General features: G+C 51.3%; 7 protein-coding genes across 7 annotated transcripts; 4 read left to right on the forward strand and 3 right to left on the reverse strand.

The window, feature by feature from the left end:
* Window positions 1–771: 771 nt before the first annotated feature.
* N7477_004254 (uncharacterized protein) lies at window positions 772–1,455 on the reverse strand (the record flags this gene model as incomplete). The annotated part of the gene is made up of 2 exons (XM_056965917.1): window positions 772–1,247; window positions 1,293–1,455. The coding sequence occupies 2 exons, from the start codon at window positions 1,453–1,455 to the stop codon at window positions 772–774; spliced, it is 639 nt and encodes a 212-aa protein (XP_056822698.1).
* A 1,087-nt stretch (window positions 1,456–2,542) lies between these two features.
* Window positions 2,543–3,142, forward strand: N7477_004255 (NUDIX hydrolase; the record flags this gene model as incomplete). The annotated part of the gene is made up of 1 exon (XM_056965918.1): window positions 2,543–3,142. One exon carries the CDS (start codon window positions 2,543–2,545, stop codon window positions 3,140–3,142), a length of 600 nt encoding a protein of 199 aa, XP_056822699.1.
* An 86-nt stretch (window positions 3,143–3,228) lies between these two features.
* Window positions 3,229–4,662, reverse strand: N7477_004256 (putative dipeptidase; the record flags this gene model as incomplete). The annotated part of the gene is made up of 3 exons (XM_056965919.1): window positions 3,229–4,136; window positions 4,190–4,402; window positions 4,461–4,662. The coding sequence occupies 3 exons, from the start codon at window positions 4,660–4,662 to the stop codon at window positions 3,229–3,231; spliced, it is 1,323 nt and encodes a 440-aa protein (XP_056822700.1).
* Window positions 4,663–5,431: 769 nt separating this feature from the next.
* Window positions 5,432–7,217, forward strand: N7477_004257 (putative nonsense-mediated mRNA decay protein Upf3; the record flags this gene model as incomplete). The annotated part of the gene is made up of 2 exons (XM_056965920.1): window positions 5,432–5,673; window positions 5,729–7,217. The coding sequence occupies 2 exons, from the start codon at window positions 5,432–5,434 to the stop codon at window positions 7,215–7,217; spliced, it is 1,731 nt and encodes a 576-aa protein (XP_056822701.1).
* A 3,505-nt stretch (window positions 7,218–10,722) lies between these two features.
* Window positions 10,723–12,979, forward strand: N7477_004258 (Zn(II)2Cys6 transcription factor; the record flags this gene model as incomplete). The annotated part of the gene is made up of 5 exons (XM_056965921.1): window positions 10,723–11,104; window positions 11,158–11,363; window positions 11,420–11,805; window positions 11,864–12,448; window positions 12,502–12,979. 5 exons carry the CDS (start codon window positions 10,723–10,725, stop codon window positions 12,977–12,979), a joined length of 2,037 nt encoding a protein of 678 aa, XP_056822702.1.
* Window positions 12,980–13,257: 278 nt separating this feature from the next.
* Window positions 13,258–14,779, forward strand: N7477_004259 (FAD-dependent oxidoreductase; the record flags this gene model as incomplete). Its single annotated transcript, XM_056965922.1, has 4 exons — window positions 13,258–13,662; window positions 13,716–14,439; window positions 14,499–14,577; window positions 14,647–14,779. The coding sequence occupies 4 exons, from the start codon at window positions 13,258–13,260 to the stop codon at window positions 14,777–14,779; spliced, it is 1,341 nt and encodes a 446-aa protein (XP_056822703.1).
* A 661-nt stretch (window positions 14,780–15,440) lies between these two features.
* N7477_004260 (uncharacterized protein) lies at window positions 15,441–17,004 on the reverse strand (the record flags this gene model as incomplete). The annotated part of the gene is made up of 2 exons (XM_056965923.1): window positions 15,441–16,872; window positions 16,946–17,004. The coding sequence occupies 2 exons, from the start codon at window positions 17,002–17,004 to the stop codon at window positions 15,441–15,443; spliced, it is 1,491 nt and encodes a 496-aa protein (XP_056822704.1).
* Between the last annotated feature and the right edge of the window lie 3,020 nt (window positions 17,005–20,024).

Consider the following 20,024-nt stretch of genomic DNA (forward strand, 5'->3'; position numbering starts at 1 on the left):
GCCTTGCACCAACACTAGCCTTTGAAGCTATTGACTTAAGTATGTCTCTCAACCGTTTATGGAGACTGACGTGATTTGAGACTGGCGTAAAACTATCTGTAGCCCATACCTAGCTTCACATATGCAGTAGCAATGTGCGTCAGCGTGCGGACCTTACAACGGGGCATTTTTGCAGACCCAACTTTGTTCGGAAAATAAATCAAATTCATTTGCTATCAGTGTATTCAACAGAATGTATCACTTTTGTATGAAGACACGTTCCACTAGCAATTTGTAGTTTGATTCAACGAGACCGATCAGTGAACGGAGCCGGGACACAGGTATAAATGTCAACATATCCGGTGAGACTTTACACGTCGGCTATTGATTGGGCTCATTTGAAGATGTGAAACAGCACAATATAGAGTCACGCATTGGTTTTGCGGTCGCTGAGACAAATTTAGGCGATAAAAGACCTACCTTCAGCGCATTGGAAATATTTAAATAATTAGAGACGCCTCGAGATGTTTATCTAGGTTACTAAAAGCGACCAAGAATACAACGACGAAGCCCCACAGGTAATTGATCTAGAATTGAGCCTATTGAAGATGCAGATAATAGATATGCTTGCCGATAGACTGCTGGAATTTGTGGGCGAGTCTTCCTATGCAATCATGATTATCCAGTTCGGGATATCCTCTCCGGTCAAGTCTGGTTTGATGGCCTTGCCCTCCAACCAATCTTTACACTTGCGGTACAGGATATTTTTCTACGGACCGTGGCTGTTCAGGTTCATCTTAGGGGTGTGCCGAACTTGCTCTCAGCCCAGGCAAGGTAACGGTAGCCAGAGGGGAACTTCTCAACGTCTTCCTCAGGGATGTGGAAGGTCTTCGCCGGGTTGACCGGGATGAACTTATCCTTGTCGAAGAGAAGAGTGTAGAAACAAACACCCCAGCGGTCCTGGCGTTTCTCTAGCATGAAAAAGAAGCGGCAATCGGCTTCATTATCCATTTCCACTCCGTCAAAAGTGAAGCGGCAAGTGATGGTGATCTTCATTTTACACACCGCGAGAGTCAATTCTGGGTTCGTCTCAACCGATGAGCCGATAATGCGATGCAGAATATACATGAAGCTAGACCCCTTGGCGAATCCATCCTTGGATGCTTGAACGAATTCGTCGATGTTGCCTTGCTTCCATGAGGTGGCGATGTAGGCGTCGTCGAAGAACATGGATTGGTAGTTTTGCCATCTAATCAAAAATAATTCAACTTTGAGCATCTAATTGACCCCTTGTATGACTGAAGCAGACTTACTCAGCCGCGTCACGATAGCTAACCATCCTTCACAAATTTCACGAATCTTGAAACGTTCGAGAGCTTCTTTGTCGAGATCGGTGCCCTTAGAGTTATTACGGAGGGCATGGGAGGCGTATGTGCCTTCCTCGGGCTGGTTGGTAGGGTAGCGGTCCAAGACCATGGCGAAAGGTTTCTTTGAGCAATTGACTTGTACGAGAAGATATAAGGGCGAGCTGTTGACGGTCAAGCAGCGCACGAGTCGAAACGGTTCCATACTTGTACTCTTTCTACGATTGACTACGACGAGGATCGAACTTGGGTATACTTCCGATAGGTGTTACATGCTTTAACCGGCGCAAAGTATGCCATGTTGAGGTCATGGACATAGAGACATACATTGATCGTTGCCGATTAACCTAAGACGATATTGACTAAGCTCTCATGATTAAGAAAGCTAAGCGACCCTTCGAGGCGGTGAAAGTAGACAGGGCGAAACAAAAACCAGTAATTTTGGATCACTCAACTAGCGTAATCGAGGGATCGACGCGAGCCCAATAGTAGATGCTCATGATCTAAATTCCTGAACGTCGGCATATGTGGTGACATCTCAACTCACGACTTTCAATGTCAAGTCCTTTACCCGAATCTTGGCGACCTTTTGAGGCGGTGAAACTAGACAGGACAAGACGAAAATCGGTAAGCTTGGATTCACCCTCTTGACTGAAGGGGTAGGCGCGAATCCAATAGTAGATGCTCATGATCTATAATCCTCAATTTCGGCACATAGGGTGATGTTTCGTCTCCCGAATCTCTATGTCTTAGTCGGCAAATACTCCGCATCTCATTTACCGACTCTCCAATTATCCCGGGGCCCAGGGATCGTTAATCCATTTTGGGTGATTGTGTAGCGCTCTATAATCTTGCAACCGGAGAGAACTTTAGTGGAAGTCTCTTAGCTATCTTGTGATGTCTAACCTGGAATCTAAAGGAGATGGACGATTGAAGAAGCCTCCTGTTTCGAATGACAGAATAGCGCAGAATTCCAATGTCTAGCATTTATCCACGACTTTGATGTTACCCTCATAGCCATTGTACATTGTACCATCTTTCAGATAAAACTCTTATTGTCCAGGCTAATTTTGTGGAGTCTTCCGAGTTGATTATTGACAATTCCTCTCGTATTGACATGAGTCACTGAAAGTCCTAGAGATCCTCATGTTCAGCATTGGCGCACCCAACGCTTTCCAACTCTTGTCATCTGTGCAGTCATGGCTCGTCCCTACACGGTGGCATCTCATCTACAGTATTTCGAGCTTCCTCTCGCAGATTTCACTGCGGCGCGTCCCGAATTCGATAGCTTCGGCGTCGGTGGCTACATTTTCAGCGACGCATCGACCCCGCGCGTCCTGCTGCTTCAGCGCGCGCTGACCGACTCGATGCCCGGATGCTGGGAAGGACCTGGGGGCTCATACGAACCCGACGTGGATGGCACCCTGCTAGATGGAGTGGTTCGGGAAGTGCTCGAAGAGACCGGGCTTCATGTATCACACATCACCGAGCTGGTGGCGGTCGACAGTTGGACGCACACGCGTCGCAACGGCAGCAAATTCCGCATCGCCAAATATTCATTCATCGTCGAAGTCCACGAATCAGCGCGACCATCCGCAGAGCAGGTGTCCCGAGAAGAAATTCCCGTCCGCTTGATGGAAAGCGAGCACCAGGCATTTGACTGGGCGACCGAAGAAGATATGCGACTTTCTCTCCAAAGTGGCGGCAGATACCAGCTGCCTTTGCCGTCCACGGGCCATCAAGCACATAACATTCTTCGCTCATTTGAGTTGTACAGGGAGCTACACAACAAGAGCTGAAAAGTGGTGATAAATGAATAGTGTTGAACTGAATAAATTCCTATTTTCGACTTCAATGCGAAAGCAACCCACGCTATGTAAAATATCTAGTCCTCCGCGGGCAGAGCACCTTCGGCCTGCATGGCGAGAGCAACCCGATCAACCTCTCGCCACACTCGCAGAAGGTTGCCTCCAGCCACCTTGGCTGCTTCTTCATCACTCAATCCCCGGCGTAGAAGCTCAGCCATCAGAGCTGGAAATTTCGATACATCGTCTAACCCCTGCGGCACCGAGGGAATGCCATCGAAATCGCTTCCTAGACCGACAGAGTCAAAGCCCGCGACATTTCCAATGTGGATGATGTGATCTGCAACTCGTTCCAACGTAGCGTGATCCACGTCCAGGTCTGGCAGACCGTCATCGCGATCGGATGCTGAGCAGGAGATAAAGTCGGGCGCAAAGTTCACCATGACGATCGAGTTTCGTTCCCGGACCAATTGCAAAATATCGTCCGGCACATTTCGCGGATGGGGACACAGGGCCTGAGCCGAGCTGTGACTGAAAATGACCGGAGCACGACTGCCGGTCCAGTTGTTCTTACCAGATCCCAGCACATCCCGCATAGTGTCTTCACTCACATGGGCCAAATCAACGATCATTCCAAGTCGATTCATTTCATACACCATTTTCTCGCCCATTGGGCTCACGCCGTGCCACAGAGGATCCGCCTTGCGGATACTGCCGTCCGGTTGCTCGACCAGTGCGGCGTCGGCATAGCGATTATGACAGTTGTGAGTAAGAGTCGCATAAGAGACACCCAATTCGTAGAACATGCGGAGATGAGCGAATGAGTTGCCCACGGAATGGAGGCCCTCGATACCTAGAGGTGAGATGATCTTGCCCTTCTGGAAAGCGCTCAAAGCTGTGGTGCCGTTGGGAGGCGCGGAGAAGACGTCTGGATAGGCCTGTTGAACGCGCTTCATAACATCAACCTGCTCCGCGGTCATACGAACACCTGTCCAGAAGTGATTAATACACACTGCTCGACCGCAACGGACTTTGACGTACTCGCCGCATAGTTCTCATCGGAAAAGTCGGACCACTCGGCGGGGCAAGGCACATAGACGCTCCAAAAGGTGCCCCCGACTTGTCCGTCCTTGAGACGAGGCAGGTCCACATGACCACCTAGAGTGCCCTCGACGAAGGACTTGGTAAAATTGGACTCGTGGATGTGGTTGTGATAGAACATCCGAATAAAGATGGGGAAATCATCATGACCGTCTATTCGGATTATCAGGCATGTCTTCCTGAGAGCTCGGGGCTTCTTTTTATTTCTTACCGATTAAAGGAGTCTGAGTCAGGATATTGTGTACTCGCTCTTCGATGGTGAGCACGCGTGTGTGGTTACAATGCGGCCCGAAGAACCAGCCACCGGCCAGCAGCGTGCAAATGACCAAGCCCCAGTTGCCCCAATTACGCTGAGATGACTTGGACTTTTGAAAAGATGCATCATTGACGATCGGGGGTGTTTTCTCGTCCATTGCGGGGAGTGTCGAAGGTGAAGTCCGGGCGCTATCCGGCCGGCGATAACGGGGTTCCCTGGACGTGCTAGATGAATCAGAGGAATAGCCAGTCTTTGTAAGCATTTGTTATCACTCGTCATTACTGCCCAGGTTGGTGATCCGATGTTTGAAATAGTCTCCAAGACCCGCAGCGAAAGTCACATTTTCAAATGGTGGCCAAAAGGCTTCAAGGGACGTTGCATTCGGAGGGTCGAGCCCCTGCACATATCGCGGCAATCACGAAAGCTTGAACCGGTGCCGCTCCATGATCAAATCCTAGTCTAGCAGTCTGTAGATAAGTACGAACTATCATCTATCCGCCTCTCTGGTCTGGATTGTCTAGCAAGTGTATGGGTAGGAAGTAAATCTTGTCAATGTTGTCAATATTGCTCCGCTTTACTTCCCTCGTGAGGAATCCCGAATCCCTCCAGCTACTTTGACCTGCTCTTTAATGTCATACTCATTGATCTGGACTCTGTACAAAAATGACTAGAGCTTCTACGGCATCTTCTTTTCGCCATTTGCCTGCCTATTGTCACTACCACATGGTAACGTGCCACCAGATTGAAACTGGCCTTCGACCGCTGACTCAGCGGATTCCGCGTCTCGGAAAGTTCCCCAAGTTGGGCGCAAAGCGGGATGCAATAGACTCGCCCTTTAGGAGCTTTGCTCGCTGATGATTCCTTACTGAATCGCTGGCCGAAATCCCTCATATACATACATTACAACGTCTTTTTCTTTTCACAACATGACACAGCCCGGCAAGCCGACCGCCGGGGTGCTTCAGATCCCCGCGGCGGCCACCCAGAAAGCCGGCGCGCCAGCGAAGAAAGCCCCGAAGCCTCCGACACCCCGCCTGAAACTGCTGATCCGTCGCTTGCCGCCGGGGCTGACGCAGACGGAACTGGAAAATGCCCTCGGGCAAGACTGGAAAGTCGGTGGGGGCAAGGTAGACTGGCTGCAGTACAAGCCTGGCAAGGTGTCGAAAGAGTATGGTTCCGGGAGGCAATTGACCTGTATTGAAGCTCACTTACTCTCGTTACAGTCCTGCCAAACCATCCCGTCCATCCAGAGCATACGTTCATGTCACCTCCAACGAGCACATCGCCCTATTGTCCGATTTGGTGCGCCAGACTTCATTCCAAGATGCTCGCAACACGACCCATGATCCAGTGCTACTGGGGCCTCCGTCGTTGGAGTTCTCTCCCTACGCCAAAACACCCGGGACTCGCGTGCGCAAGGATGCTCGTCAGGGCACGATTGACCAAGATCCCGACTTTATCGCTTTCCTCGAAAGCCTGACGCAGCCACTCACCAAACCGGCACTGGTGGATTCGGCCGACAACGATGACAGAAAGGAAACCGTGACGACCACGCCTCTTGTGCAATATATCAAGGACAAAAAGGCGAGCAAGGCAAAAGATGGCTCCTCCTCCAAGTCATCCAAACGAGCAGACAAGGAGTCCAAGCAGGAGAAGGTCCAGCCCAAGAAGCTCCTCCAGCGAACTGATAAAGAAATTGCAGCCAACTTGTCTGACAGAAAGACCAAGGGCGAAAAGCCAATTAAGGAATCCAGCAAAGCAGCCAAGCAGGCAGCTGCTACCAAAACCGGAAAACAAAGTGCGTCCAACCCTTCGAAGGAGGCCTCAACCTCTGCTACGGAGAGAAAGAAGGAACGGGGCAATGCCACCATCGCCACCAAAATTTTGCAGCGCGATCTTGGACTGTCACCTTCACCTTCGCCCTCCGGAGGCCGGCGACGTGGTAAAGGTGGCACGTCCGAAATAGGATCGCCCAAGACCGAGGGCTCGCGCGATTCCTCCGCGGCCGCAGCGGAGAGCAAGAAAGAAAGTCTTTCCAAGCCTCCTAAGGGTACACTTACGACAGCCCACTCGAACAAGGCAAAGGGCACCGACTCCAAGACATCAGATGCCGGCGTGTCTACGACGAGCAACACAATACCAACTAAACCACCTAAAGCGGCCAAATCGAAGCCGGCGCCTCCCTCGAAACCAGCCCCTGGGTCCACTCAGGCCTTCCTCAAGCACGCCAATCCTTCTCAAGGTGTGACCGAAGCACTCTTGACGGCAGCGTTTACTTCGTTTGGCGCCATAGCGAAAGTGGAAATGGACAAGAAGAAAGGATTCGGATATGTGGACTTTGTCGAGTCCGAGAGTCTCCAGAAGGCCATGGCCGCCAGTCCCGTCCTTGTGGCGCAGAGTCAGGTTGTGGTTCTCGAGCGCAAGGCGAACCCCGGAGGCGAGAAGGCTCGAAAGGCGCGAGGCGGTTCGCAGCAACCCCAGGAGGGCAAGGATGCCAAGGACGGAAAAGCGAAGACGGGTGACGGCAATGCTCCTGGGGGAGGGACCGGGACGACGGGATCTTCCCGAGGTTCTCGTGGAGCGCGTACAGGGCGCAAAGGCAAGGGTGAAGGCGGGAAAGGCGAGGGACCGAGGGCTACAGGTGCAGCTGCACCTGCAGCTGCCGGTGCCGGTGCCGGAGCATCAGAGAAGACAGGCAGTGAAGCTAAATAAGATGATAGCAATAGCTATAGGGTCTAAGTCGTAACATGATATTCATGGCCCTAGGCTAATGGTTAGTGACGACGACAATGATAATGATACGATACCAGAAGCACCCGATAGATCACCAAGATAGATCACCAAGATCAGAACGAGCAGGTAGCCATAGGATTATCTAAGTGGAGCTATTACAGTAGCGACCGCTTTTGTCTCCCATTTCCGAGGCTTGGAGAGGCTCATTTGGAAATGGACAACACAGAATTTATCTTGTTAATTTGTAGGTACCCAATGTTCAAACAATCAGAAGCTCCACATATTATGATCAAAGATGCCGGTGTCCAGAATTCAGATTGGAAGGTTTTGATGCTATCTGACAACCACCGCAGTCCATGAATCGGTCAATTGTCAATACTGAGCTTTTCTCTACAATTTACAGTTGCATCACTGCAGTGAGCCTCTAACTGATCTTTCGTGTACCGGGGTTCGAGTGGATGCCCACACCACTGCGGGTGTTGGTCTGTCAGTGTCTGACGCAAACCCGAGGCTCAACGTAAATCTCGAAGATATTGAGCTCCACTGTGCCCTCCACTCCTATAGATATCCATTATTGAACTGGTCTCTATGTGCCATGGGTATTCTGCCTCGTGTTTCTGTAGCCTCGGCCTCATCCGTAGTCGATGTAAGTGTTGAAAACAAGCTCGGGGGCGCCATCTTCCTAGCCTCCCGCACGCTTGCCTTATGATCCTTTCTCTTCCTCTCTGTTAAGCTGCGCTTCGCATGTCTCGTAGTAAGAAGCACCGAATCTACCGACCTACCTCTATGGCACGTTAGCGTTTGAAGGCATCGGCGGAAGCTGGTCTTGAATAGAAGAGCTTCGAAGGCTGATCTCCTCTGCTATCTGCATAACCTGACAGGAGAGTCGATTGATCTGTCGGAGGATGTCCGGCTGAGTAGCCTTATAATGAGCTATGGTAGCCATTGTTCCCTGCGTACGGCGCGCTTGAGACACTATATCATGCGTAGAATTTAGGAGACTGGATGACTGAGGCGGCGGGGTGCTCTCGGTTGCCCAGCGAAGCTCCGGCGTAGGTGATCTCCTAGAATCGAGGCGTTCAATGACTGGGGCTGGATTGAAACGATGAATGTCCCGGTCCGCGAATGCCTTCCGAATCATACGCGACTTCAAAACCTGCTCTCGTAGGCTAGTGATCTCGCGAAAGAAGACGCCTACCTCCTTAGAATCTCCACCCCCACTGCGTGATGGAATTGTTCTTCGCGCGGAATTTCTCTTCTAATGCTCGAAATGGGCTTTCATCGAGAGGCTGAACGATATACGTGGTATGCGGAGGGAAAACGAAAATAATAATATTCCATTTCTCGCAGAGATCTAAAAAATCCAAGGTAAGATGCGAGGAGTGGCCATCGAAGAGCAGTAGCCGCGGTCCACCACGAGCGCGATTATATGTGTGTTGCTGGAAGAAATGAAGCCAATCAATTAGTGAGGGCATCACTTGAATAGCTAGATAGGGATACTGCGATCCGTGATTCCTCCGAGAGTGTTCCGCCTTGATGCCATCGTTCGTGGTGCACTAAGCCTGGTCCCACGAAGTATGGTTCCATCAACCATCCATCAGCTGCGATACATTCAATTCCGACTAACAGACCACCTCGTTCGCTTGAAAATGACCTTATACGCTGTTCGCTACGACTGATAACATTTTGAGGATTTCCTTTGCTAAGCTGGAAGCCAGTCTCGTCGAAATTGTATATATTCGATGGCAGGATACGCTTCACGAATGGCTCAAGACGATTATACCAAGCCTGTAGGATACTGATATTCTCAGCGTCAAGGACCCTGGAGACGCGCCCGCAGCAGAGACATTGGAACATCGAACTCACGCGCCAGCGAGGTGATTTTGGCGCCCTTTCGACATTTGGCAGCCTCGCATGCGGCCTGGATACGCTCTTCAATGGCTGCATACGAATAGGGCATGGTGGGCGTGGAATTGGTGGGCGTGAAACGATGGAGCTGGATAGCTTCAAGATTTATCGTTGAGCCATAGTTGAGCCATGGATTCGCGTCAGGCACTGCCAAACCTACAGTACACCCGAGGCGGTGCGTTCATGCCATGGGAACGACGGCGAAAGATTCTCTTTGATCGAAATTATTATTTTTTCGCCACTAACCAAGACATTGTCGGTTCGATCGAGCGGCCGCGACTACAGTGTTTACGAAGATGTTGGGAAATTGAGATATTTTAAAGATTTTGTCATTGCAACTGCATAGCTAGACCAACACAGAACCAATCCACACCGTCATCCCACTAGATCAAACTCTCACATCAAAGAGAAGAGATAGCGAAATCAGGACCTTTCAGACCTCCTCGACACCCACCAGGACCAGCCGACCGAAGTCAGACGCCGAGACCAGGTTAAGATCATCACCACTCCCTGGGCCGAACACGCAGACGCTGCAAGCAGCACGCGTGCCAGTCGAGGCGGGAGTCCAAATGGCTTCACTTTAGGGCATCGAGGACATAGCAGTCATCAGCAAGGGTGGAGATTCTGTGGCTCTTTTAAAGAGCTTAATGGTGGGACGTCTACTCTAAAGTGATTCTTTGAACTGTGGCCGTTGTTAGCAAGGTGTTCAGAGGCTGGAAGGCTTTTTCTTCCAATGTATGGGGGAGGGAGTACTAACGTAGAGTCGCTTAAAAAAGAGAGGAAAGGTTCGGAGGCCAGCGCCTTTTTATATTTGGGGGTGTGCGGGCGGTGTGCGCTAGCCACTAAGCGAGTTGATCTGGGTTTGGCCTGTTTGCATTGTCTGAGTGGGGCGCTCGCTTGTCTAGACAAATCAGATTGGCTTGTTTCCCACCGCCTCTATGATCCTCGGCAGAAAGGGTTTTCGGCTTGCGTCCATTGTTGCCGTGGAGCTCGGGGCCAGCCCGGATATCTCTACTTGCGGTTGTTCTCCATGTCTAGATGTCGAGCCACATTGACTTTTGATGGTATCTAGAGATCTGCCCGGGGTGACTCGCTCGATTGACCTAAGATCTACACAGTCATGCTCTATACCTGTATTTCCACCACCAATTCTTGATAGTACCAAGTCGGGGTTGACGGAGTCTCGACGAGTCAGTCTCATCGTTTCGACATATTTAAGTAGTTCATGGATCTTAAAGTCTCAAAGCTTAGTTCCAGACCTCCGCAGCTTGAATGAGCTTCGTCGGGATTTAGTAGGTTTCAGGTGAGCAATAGATTTGTTCAATACACATCCCGATAACAATATTACTCTGCACCCCACGATAGGTTTTGGACACGCCCAGCTAAGAAGATAAAGAAAATACAATAAACAAGACGGTTAGAGCAAAATGATTTGACCCCGCTTGAGCCAATTCGAGATAGGCGGTGCCTTTTCCGACGCTCTCGAGTGTCGGCCCGAGCACCGACGATAAGCGCGGCCCTGTCTTCTGGTCAGACTGGCGCGACACACGACCCCAAATTCCTCGACATCTCCAACATGGGGCGTCCTAAGGTCCATCCCGCGAATCGTCTGCGTGCCAATACGGCCTGTACGACATGTCGGGCCTCGAAGAAGCGATGCAGTGGGTCATTTCCCTGTACCAATTGCATCCACAAGGGCCGCGGCCGCACCTGTATTCCGTTCAAGTCGATACCGGACACAAGTCCTCAAAGTCGACCATCGCCGACGATTCGATCTGCGATTGAGGACATTCCGGCGTGGGGTAGCTCGAGTATTAACTTACAAAGTCCGACAGCTTTACATACTCCCGATAGAGCGGGTCATCCGCTCGAGCGAGTGATTGAGGCGGGTTCGCGATCGCCAGAGGCTACACATCGCACACTTCCGCGCATGCTGCGAAACCTGCAGGGTGAAAGAGGTATTGAGGATGTTCATGTCCAGTGCGATTGTCCAACTGACATTTCTTCGTAGTCTACGTTGGCAAGGCCGCTTCTCTTTCGTTTCTTCAGCTTCTTCGAGATACCGTGACTCAGCATATTGGACCCTCACAATTTTCTCATAACTTCAATAGCGAGGATATGCTGGAGACGGAGGCCCGCCATGACTCGTTGAACTTTTCAGAAGAACGTCTGGTCAATGATGAGAAGCGTCGATTTATTCAGACCTTCCACATAGTAGTAAGTCGGGTCCTCTAGCCGACAAGTGGAACTTCTCAGAGTAACACTGGTAACAGACAAGCGGTTTCTTGTTCCTTGGATTAAATATAGAATCATGTTTAACCAACAATGTGGAACCAAAGTCTGACCGAGAAAAAACTCGAGCAGCTATTTGTGATCTCATGATCGCCATTGGGGCACAGTCATGTCCCAACAAACCCGAAACTGTCCAGATAGAGCGCTTTTACTTTACTCGGGGCCAGCAAAGGACATTTGCTAATTTCTTGGAAGACCCGAGTATGGATCTTGTTCGTGTGTTTCTGCTGATGTCATTTTATATGTTTGGTGCATGCCGCCGTAACGCAGCGTTCATGTACTTGGGCGTGGCAGCTCGATCCGCTGTTGCATTGGGCCTGCATACAGATGCTTACGGGTCGCTGAGCCGAAGCGAGCAACAGGAGCGGTAAGGAGGAAAAAAAATAAAATCAATTCATGATAGGAGTATTGGCTAAATTCAACAGGTCACAATTGTGGATGAGCCTCTGCATCATCGATTTACTGGCGAGCTCAATTCTTGGACGTCCAGCTGCCACATCGTCTTTACTTCGGGATAACAAACAGGCGATCCAGCAAATGGCAGTTACACCGGCCTCGGCCGGTGTATTTGCCTCGTATCAATTGTCGCTTTTGTTGGATGAGATTATTAGCTGCCTGTACAGTGAGAAAGCGGCATCTACAGAAACAGCCGATTTATTGCTAGCCAAGCTGAACCGCTGGAGTGATCATCTACCGAACTCGCTCCGTACTTCGTCTGAGAATGAAGAGCCCATCATGGCACAAGAGCGCATTATTGGTAATATGCACGTGGCCTGCTCCTATCATTTTGCCGTCATACTAGTCACTCGCCCCTTTCTCATCTCCACACTTAGTGTCCGGCTGGCCCGGTTGCACCAGACCCTCTCGGGGGTGGCTATTGATGCACCAGAGGAAGACCCGGCGCATTCACGGCTTGCAGCTGCTTGTACCGATTCAGCAGTCTACATGCTTCAGACCTGCATAGAAATTCACCAATCAGAGCTACTCTTGCGGAATATGGGAATCATGAAGTAAGTGACTTCCCTGCATTAAGGAATGTGAAAGTAACGTGAATGATATGTAGGGCATTTGTCTTCGCTGCAGCTCTAGTTCTGGGATTCTCCATGTTCTCTCATCGCGACGTGGATCCGGAAATCGACGGCGCATTTACCGGTGCTCTGACCATTCTGCGAATGCTCGCTCACCAATCGGCGCAGGCCGCCCACTACCTTGAGATATTGACCTTACTCGAGGCGGCTGTCACACAGCAAAGACGGCAGATAGCTGCTCAGGCGCGACAGCGTCGCAGCCAGTACGTGAGTCGCATTTTCAGTTTAACCGGTAGCCCGGCACCCGCGCGAGTACAGAGTGAAGACGAGGGCCGAGGCGCCGCGACTCCGCTGATTGCGGGAGGGCCATTCTGTCCGTGGATTCCGCAGGATGACGGTCCGGGGACGGTTACTCCACCGGTGATGGACGGGGTTTTTCTGGACTGGCAGGGCATGGAATTACCAATGTGGGACAGTTTCCCTTTCACCGAACCGGGATCGTCTGTGCTATGAGATGCAACACAACACTATGTAAACCCAGAGACCCGTGCATAGCCGTATCCTCATTTCAATATGATCTTTATCTTTTCAACAAATCTGTACTCTTTTTCCTATCTACGCCACAGAATCATCACGACCGGTTCCGACGATAAGCGGTGCGCGGCCCGCGTTCTGCGAACCGCTGTGCGTTATCCGATGGGCGAGAGAAACCCAGATAAATGAAGTGTAGATGCGCCATTCAAGATTCCAACTGAAAAGATTCAGATACCCCGAACATACTATCAGGCGAAATGTCCGGCTGGAGACAATTGAACATCGGCGTGGTTGGTGGCGGCATCGGCGGCATGTCCGTGGCGGTGGCTCTGCGTCGAGCAGGTCACAACGTGACAATGTATGAAAAGTCCGATTTTGCCGGCGAAGTTGGGGCCTCTGTGTCTTGTGCAGCCAACGGGACTCGATGGCTACATGAGTGGAGGGTGGATGTCGCCAAAGGTGACCCAGTCGTCTTGAAGAAGCTCATCAACCGGGATTGGAAGACTGGGGAACCCGTCAGTGTGTATGACTTGGACGATTATGAGACGCGCTGGGGACATGTCTACAATATGTTCCACCGACAGTATATGCATGCCATGCTGAAGGATTCGGCAATGGGAGAAGGCGAGGGAATGCCGGCGAAGCTAGTTGTGAACCACCGCGTAAGTATATCCGGTGATAAGGAAATCGAGAACATCTACTGATGGCGAAACAGTGCGTGGATATTGACATGAGTACGAATACCATCACATTTGAGAATGGAGCCACAGCGCAACACGACCTCATTATTGGTGCAGACGGCATTGGATCCGCCGTACGAGGCATCCTGGGCATCAAGCCCGAAAAAAAGCCCTCCGATTCGAGCTGTTTGCATGCTAACGTGGATACCGATGAAGCCGTCAAGCTGGGTCTCGTCGATTATTCGCAAGACAGTGCCTTGGAGTACTGGGGTGGCCAGGAGGGTAAATGGGACAAGATCGTGCTGTCACCATGCAACGGCGGCAAGCTGCTGTCATATTACTGCTTCTTCCCTCGCGAGCAGGGTGACTATACATCGCAAGCGTGGGGTGCTGAGGGTCGCCCTGTTGAAGAACTGTTGAAGCCTTATCCCAACCTGGACTCGCAGGTGCTCAAGCATCTCTCCATCGCCAAAGAGATTCAGCCCTGGCGTTTGTGGGTCCATGAGCCATATCCGTACATCCACAAGGGCAACGTCTGCCTTTTGGGCGATGCTGGACACCCGATGATGCCTCATCAGAGCCAGGGAGCCTGTATGGCCATCGAGGATGCAGCTGCGCTGGGAATCCTATTCAATAAGAAATACTTCAATGGCGACATCGCCCAGGCCCTGGCAGTGTACGAAGAAGTCCGTCTTCCTCGTGCCACTCGAGTGCAGGCGGCCGCAGCCAAGGCCGCCTATAACATCAACGAGCGAATTGGTGAGCCACCCATTCCATGCAATCGCTCTCTATAGATCTCTAGAGCTAACACTCCCAAGGTTTTTCGGTTAACAAAAATATCGCCACATACAAGGTCGAAGACCCCAAGAAGATCTTGACGATCGAAGAGATGAATGCGTAAGTCACGATGTTTTATCCCCCCCCCCCCACCCACTAGTTAAGAGTTCATACGCTTACAGCCTGCAGATACGACATGTACAGAGACATCGAGGAGAAGTTAGCAGCCAAACGCGGTGATGAATTTGCAGGCAAATTCATCTGCGGATTGCCCATTGGCTTGGAATTGCCCAGCGGTATCATTATTGGAGCATCAGCATGACCGTCATGAACATCGAAATCAGTTAGAGTTGTATAGCAAATGTCACATATTCTCCAGAATTCCTAAGTCCGAATTCGGCTCAGTGATCCGCTCTTTGAAACGTTGTGTCTCACGGTCGGTGGAACAGGCCGGGCTCCTGTTGTACGAGTGACATCAGGTAAGTGATTCCTAACGATGGTCAAATTTTGCCGGTCGAACCATTCTAGAAACCGAGTGGAACATGAATTTGGAATTCATCGCGCTGCACTTGTCCCACATGGATGCGGACATGCACTCGGGGTCGAATGACCCGAGCGGACAGTCTTCACCCGGCCCCGCCATTCGGAAAGCCAGGGTTTGCACTGTCAAACTCGCAATTCAAACCCCGCGGGCCATGACATTCCATTTCGGAGCAAAAGACCGAGCTTATCTCGTATGCAGATCTCCCGAGGTGATGCAACATCTGGGACGTGACACGTTTGCCCCTGACAGAGGATACGACGATGCGGGGAACCCTGGAACCCAAGGGGCAAAATCAAGATCTACAGAGACAAGAGATTCAGAGCTACGGAGACACTGAAAAGAGTTGAAGACGGAAGACGGTACCAAGCCTCAGGTGCATTCAAATTTTGGTATATAAAGACAAATATAATCGTTCATCATTGCTCATAGAAGAATGCCTCTACGCGAACAAGGCATCGCCCAGGCGGTAGTGGACGGTCTTGACCTGGGTGTAGTTGTCCAGGGCGTAGGAGCCGAGCTCACGGCCGAGACCAGACTCCTTGAAGCCACCGAAGGGAGCCTGGTAGGAGATCATGTTGTAGCTGTTGATCCAGACGGTACCGGCCTTGAGGGCGTTGGAGACACGAATGGCGGTGTTGACGTTCTTGGTGTGAACGGCGGCGGCAAGACCGTAGCTGGTGTTGTTACCGATCTTGATAGCCTCGGCCTCATCCTTGAACTTCTGAACCGCAATGACGGGGCCGAAGATTTCCTCCTGGGCGATCTTCATATCGGGAGTGACGTCAGTGAAGACGGTAGGCTGAATAAAGTAGCCCTCAGTCCCGTGACGCTCACCACCGAGGGCGACGGTGGCACCCTCCTTCTTGCCGTGGTTGATGTACTCCATGATACGGTCGAACTGGAGCTGAGAGACCTGAGGACCCTGGAAGGTGTCAGACTCGAAGGGGTTGCCGAGCTGGTTCTGGGCCGCACGCTCCTTGAAGCGGGCGATGAACTTGTCGTAGATACCCTCCTGGACCAGCAGGCGGGAACCGGCACAGCAGCACTGGCCGTGGTTGAAGAAGATACCAAAGTTGGACCAGGAGATAGCGTTGTCAATATCGGCATCATCGAAGACGATGTTGGGGGACTTGCCACCCAACTCGAGGGTCACCTTCTTCAAGTTACTCTTCGCGGCGGCCTGCAGGATCATGCGGCCGACCAGGGTGGAGCCCGTGAAGGCAACCTTGTCAATGTCCATGTGGCTGGAGATCGCGGCACCAGCAGTGCGACCGAAGCCGGAGATGACGTTGATGACACCGGGAGGGAAGCCGGCCTCGACAATCAGCTTGGAAGCGTACAGGCCCGACAGAGGAGTCTGCTCAGCGGTCTTGATAATCACGGTGTTACCAGCGGCAATGGCAGGGCCGATCTTCCACGCCCACATCAGGATGGGGAAGTTCCACGGAATGATCTGGCCGCAAACACCCACGGGCTCGTGGCGAGCGTAGGAGAGAGTCTCGGTGTTGGTATCAATAGTCTGACCGGTGATCTTGTCGGCCCAACCACCATAGTAGCGCAGGCAGCCAGCGGCGTTGGCAATATCCACCTTGGCCATGGTCACAGCCTTGCCGTTATCGAGGGCCTCAATACTGGCCAGAGTCTCCATATCACGCTCGAACAAGTCAGCCAGCTTGGTGAGCATACGGCCACGGTCCGACGGGGTCACAGTGTGCCAGACACCCTCGAAGGCGGCACGGGCAGCCTTGACGGCAATATCGACATCCTTCTCGGTGGCCTCGTGGACCGAGGTAATGACTTGCTCGTTAGTGGGGTTCGTGGTCTCGAAGGTCTTGCCGTCGACACCAGCGACGAACTCGTTGTTAATGAACCTGGAAACGGATTAGACTTGAAATTTCGCCACTGTAGCTTTTGTCGCTACTCGCTGGACCAAGTGGAACTTACAAGCCGAGCGGCTGCTCGTAAGTCACGTTGGGAGTCTTGATGGTGGTAGAAAGCGCCATGATTGATTTGAGAATGCTCACAGATGAGAAGAAGAAAACAAGGGGGGTTAGCCAGGGGCCAGGAGAGAGCTCTTTATACGAGGACTACTGCATCTTTGCAAGTTGCGGGGTTCTCCAGCGCCACGGTATTTGACTAGCATTCCTCAAGTTGACCTAGTGGCGCGGGGCTCACAAGGTACCGGAAGATACACGCGGGCCCGCACAGCATGGCCAGGCGGAGCAAGTCCCTTTGCGTACCGCTGGCCGAGCTCTCCCCCTCCTTTTTCTGGGGCGGGGACATTTGCTTTCCCCGTTCCCCTCAGCCGAGGAACGGGCTACCTTAATCCGCCCAACTCGCACTCGGGATACCTGTCCTGGCTGAATTAAGCTTTGGCCAACCCATTGATGCTTTTTCTGATTTGCAATCATATGCCCAAGGGCCGGGCCAAAGGGAGGGGCGAGTGAAACCTAACCGATCATCCTGATGTATGCCGCGGAGCAATGTCTGCCCGGCTACCCTCGGTGGGGGTTCTCGTCGGGGACTTCTCTCTACGTTGAGACTAAGAGACAGCCTAGGGACAGTGGAACTAGCATCACCATCCTGCTGGGGTTTCCACCTTTCATTCACGTTTGGATGAGTGGGGGCAATTGGTACAGTGCGTCTCGAAACTGGCGCACCCACCTACACTCTTTCATTGTTTCTCGAACCGTAATGCCAAGATCCGCTAGTCTATGTTGGGAGTTTTTCCCGGAGTACTCCTGTCGGTTGGCCGTGTATTGCTTCTTACGTAGACTACAGTAGTACTTTCAAGTTTGTATTCGCTTGTAAATTCAATACATCCGACACCTCTATACCCCACCTCCAAAACAGCCGCTCGACGGAGGGGTACATCTGAACAATCAATCACCAGTGGTCGAACCAAGAAGGCTTAAAACCTAGCTCCTCCGAAGCATGAGCTTATCTATGACATGATCCACAGTGGTGATCTGTGATCTATCTATATCGCAGATGGCACAGGCCGCTGGCTGCAATAGGAATACCATCCTAAGAATCTCTTTCAATATAGGAGCCTGGTCTCCACGACTTCTAACGGCCACTGAATATTACCACTCTAAATACTAGATATGTGACGATTAATTTCCTAAAGATTTTCGCGGGAGGTCTGATTTGTCAGTCACCCCGAGGATCCCGCTTGGCGACGGAGTTTGTCCGTTTCTCCGTTTCTCCGCTTCACGGATGTGTCATCAATTGACGGCAAATCTCTTTCTCCGTCCGCTGCCGTTTTCTCACTATAGGCAACGAACAAGTCAGAATAGGCGGCGTTAAACGGTTTTCGAAAATGCCAGTAGAACCTCCTGCTTTGGATGCTCAGGCTCGCCGTGCCCGCCGCGCCTGTCAATTTTGTCACAGGCGCAAACTTAAATGCACGAAAGATATACCGGAGTGCTCGGCTTGCAAGCGGTAAGTGACGCGCTATTATTAAGATACGAAATGAAAGCTCCTAAGTTCAATGAGGCACAAGTCATCGACAGCTTTGTATTTACAACAAAAGTGCGCAAAACGCAATCGAGCAATATGAGACCCCCGGTTCCTCCGAATCGCACCGCAGGTCTCTCATACAACAAAATTCGAACGACAGGCGTGCCATTGCAAGCCGGTTCTTGGATCGGGAACTGTTCCAATTGAGCCGATCGGGATTATTGCTAAGTTCAGATTCCGCTCTAAACCCGGTCTGTCTAGCGCCTGTCGAGGGTGATCGTACGACATTGCAGGAAGTAGCGACCCGGTATTTCCAGATTGTACATCCATGGTTGCCAATCATATCCAGGCAAAGGGTTTTTTATCGACTACTGAATCCCCTAGTATCTCTCCGAGCAGATGCGAGTTTTTTGTGTCTCTGTATGGAGCTTTGCGCGCGGAGCCCGAAAGATGGAAACGCGTGGACGCCGGAATACCATACAACGCGGCAGCTTTTTTCTGACCTGCAGACAGCCGGGTTGCTGTCCTTGGAGACGCTCCAAGGGGCTATTCTACTTACTGTATATGAGTTAGGGCATGCCATGTACCCTGCTGCACATATCTCAATTGGCGTATGTGTCGGCTATGCTCGTGCGCTTGATATTGACTGGCCGAACCCGAAAAACACAACTTCCGGCCTGCAGACGTGGGCTGAAGCTGAAGAGCAGAGGAGGACATGGTGGGCTATATTTGTCCTTGAGCGGTCCGTCTGATATTGATTCCTTCCTCCAAAGATCTAGGTGTGTGGCTTCATGATAGTCGCTAATCATCCCCTGCCTTGATAGAATCGCCGCTATTGGAAACCCCGCTCGAACAATGTTGGTTCCTGAGCCTGAAATATCCGCTCAGATTCCCTGCCTGGAGTCTGAATGGGACCAGAAAGAGTGCACGAGTGCCTCTGCAACTCTCGCGTCTCCCCCAGAGTCACATGGACGCTACGCAAGCGTCGTGCAAGCTTCTTATCTCCTCGGCCGTGTTTTTCAACATGTATCAGACAGATTTGCACCCTCTCATATTCAGCAAGAGGGATCGACTCAGCTAGATCGAACATTACACGCCCTCATTACCTACTCGGAATCGAACACAGGAACCACGTATTCCATAATATGTTATCAAACCGCCATCTCGTTCTGGTAAGTAAGAAAAAATCATCTTTGAGTCATCCACTAAAGTCTTGACAGTGGTCTTCTAATTTTGTACTCGCCATACCTTTCAAGCGAAAACCCTACACTGCGGCGAAATGCGTGGGCTTCATCTGACAATGCTGCGGAAGCTGCGCTGCAAGTAGCGTATCGGTATAATGGAGGTGCTATTACTGATTCCACTTACGGTGGAATTCCTCCGTTTGTGCTACCCTGGATGTATTTGGCTGGGGTTCACTATATTAGACGGAGAGCTTTTCCAAGCTTGAGCGTAATAGAAGGCACATTGCGAAGCCTCAATGACAATTGGAAGTCTGCAGGTATGTTTGAATTCACGCGCTATGTCATAATCTTAGATATTACTTAGGCTCACTTCTTTT

This window comes from Penicillium maclennaniae (assembly GCF_028827695.1).
Source record: "Penicillium maclennaniae strain IBT 15551 chromosome Unknown utg000004l:1.0-3007600.0:1.0-3009580.0, whole genome shotgun sequence".
Lineage (NCBI taxonomy): Eukaryota > Fungi > Ascomycota > Eurotiomycetes > Eurotiales > Aspergillaceae > Penicillium > Penicillium maclennaniae.